This window comes from Dermacentor andersoni, chromosome 8 (genome assembly GCF_023375885.2).
Source record: "Dermacentor andersoni chromosome 8, qqDerAnde1_hic_scaffold, whole genome shotgun sequence".
In the NCBI taxonomy this organism is placed as follows: domain Eukaryota; kingdom Metazoa; phylum Arthropoda; class Arachnida; order Ixodida; family Ixodidae; genus Dermacentor; species Dermacentor andersoni.
In genome coordinates, this window is record NC_092821.1 from 139,199,647 (window position 1) to 139,210,730 (window position 11,084).

Below are 11,084 nucleotides of genomic sequence, written 5' to 3' on the forward strand. Positions count from 1 at the left end.
TAATCTCACTATTCAAGCGCCCCTGCACGATTTCTTTAAGCGAGCAATAGTTGATTGCCTGTGGCGCCCATCACGCATTCCAATGACCCGGTACCTCTCGGCACGCGCCCGTAACGCAACTCCTTCGTGCAGGTTCACGAGCTGGAGAAGGCCAAGCGCTCCCTGGAGAACCAACTAGCGGCACAGAAGACTCGGCTGGAGGAGCTGGAGGACGAGCTGCAGCTGGCCGAGGACGCCAAGCTGCGGCTGGACGTGACCTTGCAGGCGCTCAAGGCCCAGCACGAGAGGGACCTCCAGGCCCGTGACGAGCAGGCCGAAGAGAAGCGGCGTGCCCTGGCCAAACAGGTGCGTGCCCCTTGCTCACCGATTGCTAGATTTGTCTGCGGTGTCGGTGGTGTCAGCGGTGCCTCGATTGCTGCTGCACGGAGTTGCTGCAGCGGTGGCCGTTGACCGATGACCGCAGTGCTGATGGTCTGACTTCCAGCCGTGATTTTCATTTCTTCAAGATGAATTGAGGAGTGTGATCAGGTTACGTGTGCTTAGCCTGCCGAATGCTATAGTAGTAAGCGTCCCAATAGTACTAATGTACTGGCACTGTAGTACTAGTATTGAGTAATTGTATTGAGTACTAATAGTACTAGTACTATTAGTTCAGTGCTCGTGCTATTCAACTGTGTCGTAGGCACAGTTGAATAGTATGTGGTTGACTATTGCAAGAGAGTGTTGGGAGAAGGGTTGATGAACACCTTAACCTTAGGGCGATAAACGTCTGTAGGCAAACAGTTTGTTGCAGGTCTTCAACACTGTAAGCTTTGTGCTGAAGTTCTTGTGTAGGTCAAGTGATCAACAGCAGTTTGACAAGGTATGTCTCTGGGCGCCAACCATTCGACGCAGCAACTTGTCTATGCCGAAATGTTACCTTGGGAACATCTCTTGTTGGACTACTGTTGAAACTTCGTCTCCATATTCCTGTGAACCTCTGTCTCATTTGTCCAGGTCTATAGATAGTCAGATTAAACCATGTACTCCCGTACAGTGACACTTGACATTTCATAACTTTGGTGTACTTGCTGCGGTTACGACTGCGGCATAACGATCGCAGGCTAGTGATCAGCTACCAATATGCAGCTACCAATGGCAGCCACATATGGGTATACGCTCTATTATGAAATAAAGCGTCCAGAAGAGGGTAAACATGTGGTTTTGTGCGGTTGCTGGAGGGACCCGTTTCCTTGTTTCGAAGGTCCGAGATTTGGAGGCAGAGCTGGACGAGGAGAGGAAGCAGCGGTCGGCGGCTCTGACGCTTCGCAAGAAGCTGGAAGCAGACGTCCAGGAGGCTGACCGGCAGTTGGACACAGTGAACAAGGCCAAGGAAGAGGCTGTGCGTCAGCTGAAGAGGCTACAGGTGAGGAAGACTCGTTGAGGCATGCTCTGCGAGATACTCGCTGCTGTGGCCATTTCCTCTCCGCTATCTGTTCTCTTACCCTGCGTCTTCCCCACGGCCGTGGCCCAGTTCTGGTGTCCACTGGAAAGCAGGACAGTTATGATGCCCACGGCTTTTTGTTCCTGTGTTTGGCCTTCTAAATACAATAAACTAGTACAGTTTGTACTAGTTCATTCACAGTTATGCAGTTGTGCACTGTACACAGCATTGCATAGCCCTGTCGGTAGCGACACCTCAACGGCACTTTTGCAAAATTGCAGGTACAAGCCAAGGACTGGCAGCGGGAGGCCGAGGAGGCCCGAGGTTCGCGCGAGGAGCTGCAGGCGCAGGCCAAGGAGGCCGAGAAGCGGGCCAAGCTTTTGGAGGCCGAGCTTGCTCAGCTCCAGGAGGACCTGGCTGCAGCAGAGCGGTCGCGGCGTGCCGCTGAGGGGGAGCGGGACGAGCTGCAGGACGAGATTGCCAGTGCGGCTGCCAAAGGGTGGGTGGCAGACTCCGTCCGGGCCCGTGTCTGTTCAGTGACTTCGTGCACGGCGCATCGCCGCTTTGGAAGAGCGGTGCGGTTAAATATGAGAATCTCGTTTATACTGTGTAGCCTACCGTACCATGTATAACGAAAGTTTTGTCTGATGACGTGTCATTAGAAATGATTGAGGTCACCGGCCAAGTGAAGGCGTAAAATTAAGATGCGTTTCGGGGCATTACGGATTCCTCGGTCACTACAGTGGACTAGCTTCAGTCGACGATTTCTTGCGCAAAATATGACTTTGTGAGGGCAAATGAGCAGTTGTTTTGTCATTGGAGCTTCCTCACTTATGGCAACTTGTCTGCAATGTACAAACCTAGTCACTGTTGGTTCAAGGAATGCCAGGCAGAGCAATTTATTCATTCTTATGTGTGTAGAGAGGATCTCCCGAGGTAGTTCTTAAAGAATCCTTCAACGTTTGCCTACAAAGTGTTAAATGGGTGGCCATAACAAGTGACAAGAGTTCGTGCTGTCTTTTTTTTTTTTTTTAAAGAGGACAGACATTCTTTAAGCAAGCAGTAAGAAACGTGCTTCATTGTTCTCAAGTCTTGCACACGTGACTCGCTGTTTGTGTTTGTTCGGCTGACCGTATTGCGTCGATGCAGGTCGCTGCTCCTGGAAGACAAGAGGAAACTGGAGGCCAAGATGCACGCCATGGAGGAAGAACTCGAGGAAGAACAGAGCAATGGCGAAATCCTCAGCGACAAGATTCGCAAGGCCCAGGCGCAAGTGAGTCATCACTTCCAAGTCTGCAGCACTAGCACCTCTAGTGACTTTTAACTACAGCAAAGTGGATTTTGCGCTGACAGACACAGACGTAGAAAGGAAGTACAGCACTTGGGGTCCCTTTCTATGACAGTGTCTGTCAGTGCAAAAGCCTGTTTCGCAATGTATGACCAGCTCGCGCAAATCGTTGCTCTGACTAGCTACAGCTTTTTCCTAATTGTACATCAGCATTTTATGTTGCAGTTGTAGCAACTTTGGATGAAGTCCACTGCTGTTCTACTGCAGAATGAGTTTGAATAAAACCTTGCTATTGTGGAGTGTTTGGAGATTTAAAATTGCAGTAATCCAAAAACCGCCCTCCTGTAATTACATACACACATGCTTGCACTTTTTTCTTTTTTTGCCAGAGATCCCACATTCTTGGAGATGGTGCAGGGATTTTGTTGGAAAGCTAGACGGCCACAAGCTAATAAGTGCAGCATGGGTACCATCATAGCACCCTAGTTTTGGAGATCACTAGTATTTATTTTTGTTTCGTACACTACACATCCCCAAAAGATTACTTTCTTCTTTTGCCTCTCGTTTAGTGGAAGTTGCGAGGCTTAAATGCCTAAAAATTTAAGAAAGCACAAATTTCAACCAACGTTGCAATCGAAATTGCAAAAGTTCTTCTACTGCACAATTTCTTGCACTGCGCCCTAGATGGTGGGAACACTTTGACAAGATGTGCATGTAAACAGGACCGATGTGCTGTATCACCGTCTTCGCTGTTCACTGTGTTCAGTGTAAAACAACTAGCCCATCGTAGAACTCTCGTCTCGACGAACTGGGTTCAGGCACCGCACGCAGTGATCCCCCCCCATTTGTTTCGTTGACAGGTGGACCAGCTGGCGGCCGAGCTGGCGTCAGAGCGTGCCACCTCGCAGCGGCTGGAAAACAACGCGCTGGTGCAGGAGAGGCAGACCAAGGAGCTGCGCGCCAAGCTGCAGGAAGTGGAGACGGCCTGCAAGTCGAAGCTTCGCACGGCCACCAGCCAGCTGGAGGGCCGCCTCTCCCAGGTTGAGGAGCAGCTCGACCAGGCCGAGCAGTGAGTTGTCGCACCACTTGATTGATTTTTCTCCCATACTACGTGTGTGGAGTTGGCACCACTGTGTGCTGTGCTCTGGTCCGCGGACCCTGCAGTCAAGCCTTTTCAGGCTTTTTTTGTCCATGCTCCAAACATTTGACATACGTTGAACAAAGCTGAATTGAATGAGCTCTCTTGTTAGAATGGCAAAAAAATGGGAGCAGCCATAGGCTCGGTAACTTGAAGGAAAGTGCGCCTGGGAGTGCCAATCCACGGTGACTCCCATTCTGTTGTGGAACGCTTGAGGTGGTGTCGGTAACCTTTCTGTTTTGGACGAAGTCTCCAGGCAATGGCCCAAGACGCTCTCGTCTTTAGTTGGAAGTCGCTAAGTGGTGATGATAATAATGACTTGCTCCTAGAATTCTTGTTATTTTTTAAACTGTAGCTTCAAATTACCTCCTTTATTAGCGAGTTGATGACCAGGATGTGAAATGGGACAGTCACCCCTGTTTTCAAAAACTGTATCAGATCTCAAGACTGTGCGTTGCCTAGAAAAATGGCTTTAATTTCAGATAGCTCATTAGTAAGCTCTTCGGTATGCCTTTAGAAGTGGCGACAAATGGAGGCACATACATCCCTCTTTGGATAAAACGGGGCGCGACATTGAACTTGGCCAAAGTCCCTCGAGGAACTTTACTAAAAAAACTCGCCAAAGTTAACAACTTTCTTGCCCCGTTGCCAACACAGTCCTTGGGTGTCTTGGGTATACTGCTCCTGTCACACAGGCGAATTCAGTGTCACTCGAATTGAGTGAACTTTGCTGTACTGCCTCTCGGGCAGTACGCTGCTATGTGGGAAAGCAAGGTGTAATTTGGAATTGGTGGTGACGACGATGGATAAGTTAGTAGGCACACTTGATGTTTCTTATCTAGTTTCATTAAAAGTACTATACAGCGCATCTTTTAGCGTAAGGCTATTCATTGCAACTACAGTATTAGTTGTCACGAGCGAAGACAAGACAACATTGTATTGAAAGGAATATACGGTGGTTTCCATTGCAGGTGCTGCAGAAGCCATTGTAACATCTGAAATCAAAAGTGGTGTCCTAAAATTATGCTGGCTCTTTTGCAGTTGTTTTGACAACCAAAAACCTTAACCTGAACTACAAGTGTTGTTGAGCTATATAGGTTTATTATGCTTCTAGGATTGCAAATGGCTCAGCTAATGGCAGAAGCTTGATTTACCAGCAAAGGCCTAAAAATAATGGAGTTTATCGCTGTTCATGCATATTTTTTTAAGCTGAACGAACTGGCCCAACATGGCTCGATTCTGCACATGATCAGGCAAGACAGGCAGCAATGTCTCTGCAAAATTTTCGCAGCAGCTTCCCAGTGACAGCAGATATTCGAAGCATCTGCTTTTAATATCCACTGTCATCTCATATTGACATTTGATTAAAAGAAAAAGCAAGGAAACGAAACAACAATTTTTTTTTAGATTTCCAGGTTAAGCAAAAAACACTGTGTAGCCCTGCTGACATCATCATTGCCAGAGTATAAACGTGAAATTCAAAAAGTGAAGCTTGAAGTTTGTCATCTCCAGTGATATGATTGTACTTTTTTCTCTCGCTTACTTGCCAATTTCATTTTCGTGAAAGAAGTGCCAATAAATTTTTTTTTTGACCAGGAATGTTACCAGTCCAGACTGATTAACCGCTACATTTATCTTTTAGTGGAACTCTGCTTGGACTGAAGTGCACTAACGTCGCTGCTGTTTTCAGAGAGAAGCAAGCGGCCATGCGGACAATCCGGAAGTTGGAGAAGCGCCTCAAGGAGTCCATGATGCAGGTTGAAGACGAGCGGAGGCATGCCGACCAGTTCAAGGAACAGGTGCGCAGGCTCTTTTATCGCTCATTTGGTCATCGTATGCTGCCACTGCCGACAACTCAAGTCGGTTCTCGGGAGTCGGTGCAGTTTAGTCCCCACTCTTGAGTTCGACACATTTCAATCAAATCAGTTCAGAAGTTGCCCCAAGGAGAGCGCTTCTACTTGCTGCATCTGTTTGGAAGGGGCTATCCTCAAATTTGGCCCCAAGCTTTTAAAAGCTTCTGCCCAAGATGCAGGCAACATAGTTTTGGCCGTTTTCATTAGCACTCGCGGTTCCGAGGTACAATGCTCAGTGACTGAAACTCCATGCTCGGCCCGCATGGCAGCCAGCGATTTTCGCTCCACTGGAGTGCGTTGAGCGATTGCTGGGGGACCAAATGCAGTCAGCACCCGCCGTGGTTGCTCAGTGGCTATGGTGTTGGGCTGCTGAGCACGAGGTCGCGGGATCGAATCCCGGCCGTGGCGGCCGCATTTCGATGGGGGCGAAATGCGAAAACACCCATGCACTTAGATTTAGGTGCACGTTAAAGAACCCCAAGTGGTCGAAATTTCCCGAGTCCCCCACTACGGCGTGCCTCATAATTAGAAAGTGGTTTTGGCTCGTAAAACCCCATAATTGAACTTTTAAATGCAATCAGCCTGTCGCAGAGACTCGCATTCGTCGTGCACCACAAATGTTCTGCTTGGTGTCTCGAGCGCCCGGCAGTGGTACGCCGTCAGCCGTGCGCTTCCGAGTGTCGCGTTTCAATCGCTGGGCAGTGCACGTTATTGGCACGCACGGTCCTAGATACAGCCACTGAAATGGGTGCATTGTTGTTTGCAAACCTTGGTGGCCACATGTGTTCTGCTGCGCACGAGGCCGGAGGTCGTGGGCTCACTTCCCTTCCATGGCAGTGGCACATTAATGGGGCCAGCATTCCAACATGTGCATATGCCGTGCATTTACGTTCGCCTAAAGAAATCCAGGCGGTCAAAAGTGAATGGGGGGCCCTGCATAATGCTGTTTGCGTAGCCCCTGCATTGCCGTGGAACATTTGAACCCAGTCGGTCGTTGTGCAAACCTGTTGGCCAGTGTTGTCGGTCTGTCGGCATAGCGGTATGCCAGTTTAGTGGCAGAGCGTCGGGTCTCTAGCGGTCTGTGTTCAACTGTCGTTCAGTGTCGGTCAACCAGTGCGAACTTAATTGTAGTGTGGTCAAGGAATTCTGCGCAGTGCAATTTACATTAGCTTTCTCTCTACATTTTCCTTCAGGGAGAGAAGACGAATAACAGGATGAAGAACCTCAAGCGGCAGCTTGACGAAGTCGAGGAGGAATGCTCGCGAGAGAAGGCGCAGCGACGCAAGCTCCAGCGCGAGCTGGAGGAAGTGCTGGAGGCCAACGAGAAGCTCCAGAGCGACCTAAACGCCGCGCGCAGCAAGTTGAGGTGATTTGAACAACCACGGCTGGTGCTTGTAGGCTGATGTCTGTCACCACTTACGTCAACTCGCGATGGCCACACTCCCTGCACAATTGTTACTAAATTGAGAATGCAGGAAAGCTCCCTACGCTGGCGATGTTTGCATGGGTCGCCAGGCCTTGTCGTAGATTAACTTCAGTGTGTTGGGTGTTTCAACGGTTGCTTTGTTATGTTAAATCTACAGTCGCCAACGGACTTTTCGGACTCAGAAAATTCGGACTTGGAGGATTTTCCGGACTTCATAAATGTGCAGTCAGGGTTCCCATAGAGCTAATGCATTTTCGCAATCGATTTTTCGGACGAATTTAGGCCCCAGAGCTCGATTTCTCGGACTAAATTTTTCGTTCCGAGCCGCGCTACCAGATTCTTGGGGATCACCATGTTGGATTTCCCGCTGGCTTGGCCAGGTTTGAATTCCAATGGACTGCTCTACAGACTCCAAGATCAGGATAAGCCTGCTTTCAGTAGAGCAACTCTAAATACAGTTGTACCGTTTGGGATGTATATTTGCCACACAACAATAATAGTCGTCTGTCTTGCTTGCGTTTACTTTCTTGAAAACGCTGTGCTCCCTACTTTCCTGTCAAGAATGCTCTGTCATGCTGATGACACATGTGCCGTTCGTGACTTGGGAGTGCTGGGCGCCCCGCGTTAAAAAAAAGGAAAAGCGGGCAAGGCAGATGACGATTATTGTTGTGTGGCAAGACACGACCCAAAGGGTGCAATGCAACTGTTTTTACAGTGAGAGTGCACACGACATCCTCCCGTCTCGGAGGCCATGCCCACTCTCTTGGCTGACAAAATGCTCTAGGAGATGGCACTTCTCTTGTTTATCTCTTTTATTGGTCAGCACTATCATCATAACCACTTAATGCTGAATCAATTTTTATTCATTTATGTATTTTAAAATTTGGGTTGCTATTTGCACGTGGTGTGTCCACAAAGCAGGGGTGTTCTCGAAGATGACGTCACATCTTTGTTTGCGTTTGTGCAGCTTCAAATTTGTGTGGTCGGCACCACCTCATGTGCCTTCGCAAGAGCCAAGTGGTGCGAAGAAACGTGGCTCGTTTCTTCGATCTCCATGGCAGATCGCCAAGACAGTGATGCTCTTGTCAGACTGTAAACAGAGACGACGTCACTCATGCGCAAATCCAAGCAAATCTGATCGCCTCCAAGTGTAGCTTTAGGCAGGGGGTTATTGGAGGTTTTCTTAAGCCACTCTAAACATATTTTATTTTTCTGGCTGAACGAGTTTTTCTTCAGTGCCTGCGAGATCCGAAAAATAGGTTGGTGACTGTACCAATTTTTTTTGTATTACATACTTTAACAAAGTTTTCAGATTAACACTTTTCAGAAATATCCTGCTGACTTTATGGTTTCAAGGTAAAAATATTTCAGTACTACAAGCTTCAGAATACTGAACTTTTCAGATAACGATCGTTGTTCAGTTTTCGTTTCGTGTTAACACACTTCAGTACTGTGAACTAATATTCTGATATCTGTGGATTATTAGATTTCCGTGGATCCTTCACAGCAGCCAAACAGTAGGCTAGCAGACAAAGCACAGAAAGCAGATGTCGCGTGGTGGCGAAATCTGGAAAATAGCAAGACCGCGGGCCGAGAGCCAACAGCGACGTTTTCGTGGATAGCTCAAACGGCGACAACTTGTGGAACTGATGGGTTGATGGCCAGAATGGTTCATTTTGGGGCTTTCACTATAACAACCTTTCAGAATAACAAACGATTTTCAGCGGTCCCACGAGATTCCTTGCATCGAGATTTGACTGCAGATAAGTCGAGGTGCAGCGGTGTTTATACAGCTGCTGTGAAAGTGTTCATGATGCAAGGTATTCCACCAATGCATGGGCGATCACAATTGGCAGAGAGTCCTTGCACCTAAATTTCAAAAACGATCGCAAGTGCTCGACGTACAAAGCGTGACGTCTGCAATGCGTGTCTCATTGTGTACGCCTTTGTACCTCATTTTCTGAAGTGGAACGACAGACTTTGCATCTTTGTGCAGGCGGACTGGTGCTACGACCGGTGGATCAACAAGCCGAATGTTCAAGCGGGGATCCGTGCCAGGCGCTGCTGGCGACGACAGCCCGATTTCCCTGCCCGAGGAATCGTTGACAGAGGACGGACAGCCTTAGCCTGGACAAAAGCGATCGCAATATAGCCCGCTGGTTAGCCGCCCCTTGCCAAACTGTTTCTGAAGAAACACCACATGGCCCAGTGCTATCGCCCTTCGTGACCCCACGATTCTTCTTCACACTATGCACAATGCCGAGGCAGTGGATGAAATCGTGCCTTTTTTTTTTTAATTGCTCTGTTTTGACGATGCTTGATAGGTAGATCTTGCCAGCGTTGTCGCACTGACGTGGCCTTGCGATTTCTTTGGGGTCTCTCTTTTATGTGTCTAGCACTGTGAAATTGTCTCTGGGGCCTGGGAAACATACAGGAGCAACATTCCCTGCCAAATCTGGCCTGCTGTGACAATCGCAGCACAGCAACACTGGGCTGCCACGCTTCATTGTCTGTCTGGCCATTTGTGACGTGCTTCATTTTTCTCTCATGCTAATAATGTACGAAAACTGTGGCATTTTCTTTTTCTAATAGCTCTAATATGTAGCGTCACCATCTAGACTTGAACGTGGACATTATCTGTTGTCCTGCCTCATCTTGGCGTGCTTATATTATATTATTATTATGAAGGGGGCACTAGTGAAATGACGCAATCCTTCTCCGTTGCCGCATCTTGTTTCTGGTTGTGCCAGTCGGTTTTGCCATGGTCCACTTGGTTTAACGCGCCGACACAGTCATGTGAGGAGGCGTGAAGTGACCTCTTAACGATGTTATCTCAATTTTTTTTTTTTGCGTGTATGTGTGTGCGTGTAATTGTAATTTTTTTTTCTCTCTCTGTTGAACCATTTGTTGCATCGTTCGATGCATTTGGGGACTGTGACATGCGCGTTTATGTACTTCACGACAGCAAATAGAGAAAGAAGGGTTTCTTGCAAGGAGTTTAACACCGCCTTTATTCCTCGCCTCTCAGAGAGGTGGCGTCGAAAAAAACAAAGGAAGAAAAAAGGCGAATGCCAGTGTGTGATTGTGTGTGCATGCAAGATTGTGTACGTGTGGTATCAGAGAGGATGGTGCATGTTTCTTTGGGCGAGACATGTTCCTGCAAGGTCATTTTTTGAAGGAAACGGTGAAGTCCCGTTTTTTTCTTTTGGTGCTCTGTCGCGGACAAGGGAGATCCAGTAGACGAGCGACTGACTACGTCTCCCTTGGTTTGCATTGCTGCAATCGCCCCCTCTTCGTGCGGTGACGTCGCCCCCGAGTGTGGGGAATCATCGCCAGTTGGGGGGAAAAAACATGTTGCACGACTGTGTGACAATGTTCGTTCTTGTACAAAAAAAAAAAAAAAAAAAGCTGCGCTCTCTTGTCGTATAGAACGGAACGAATTAATGTGGCTCATGCGTCTAGCAATGCCGCACTTCTGATGTGGACGCCTTTGAACAAGAACTTTGGGGCTTTTTTAACTGATTTTTTTTTTTTCTGAAAAGGGGAACGCCTACCTTGAGAGCAGTTGTGAGGAATGCTTCAGGTTTTGGCTGTCAAGTTATTTTTGTATCTTGAATTGTTATACTTTAATATTGCAACAATAAATGTGTCAAATTATTTGAAATGCTGCTGTGAAAGTGATTTTTCTTAAGTGTGAAATGCTTTTAGATCCAGTTGTCGGCTGCCTCCAAGTGACCTTGAGCCAAAAGCCAGAGCCATTGTCCAGGCACGCGGACAAGAACATCCGGGCATCGTTCAAATACACATAAAATGCAAAAACGCTTTTCTGAGATAACCCCTGGACTGATTTTAGTGAAATTTGTTGCATTTGGGAGAGAAAGTTATGTTTTAGTGACTCTTCGAAGCTGAATTTAGATTTAGGGCCTGAATTTTGTTGAATAAAATATCAATAATAC

General features: G+C 47.8%; 1 protein-coding gene across 4 annotated transcripts in view; it reads left to right on the forward strand.

Moving 5' to 3' along the window:
• The window catches only part of zip (myosin heavy chain 10), a 103,643-nt gene extending 92,851 nt beyond the window's left edge, over positions 1-10,792 (forward strand). For all 4 annotated transcript variants that reach the window (XM_055067834.2, XM_055067835.2, XM_050173898.3 and 1 more), the window contains 8 exons: positions 133-345; positions 1,244-1,405; positions 1,705-1,922; positions 2,573-2,696; positions 3,572-3,780; positions 5,540-5,648; positions 6,896-7,068; positions 9,125-10,792. In XM_055067834.2, coding sequence (XP_054923809.2) covers positions 133-345; positions 1,244-1,405; positions 1,705-1,922; positions 2,573-2,696; positions 3,572-3,780; positions 5,540-5,648; positions 6,896-7,068; positions 9,125-9,254 — 1,338 coding nt within the window. In that variant the 3' untranslated portion in view covers positions 9,255-10,792. The remainder of the gene's footprint in view (positions 1-132; positions 346-1,243; positions 1,406-1,704; positions 1,923-2,572; positions 2,697-3,571; positions 3,781-5,539; positions 5,649-6,895; positions 7,069-9,124) is intronic.
• The last annotated feature ends 292 nt before the right edge of the window (positions 10,793-11,084 follow it).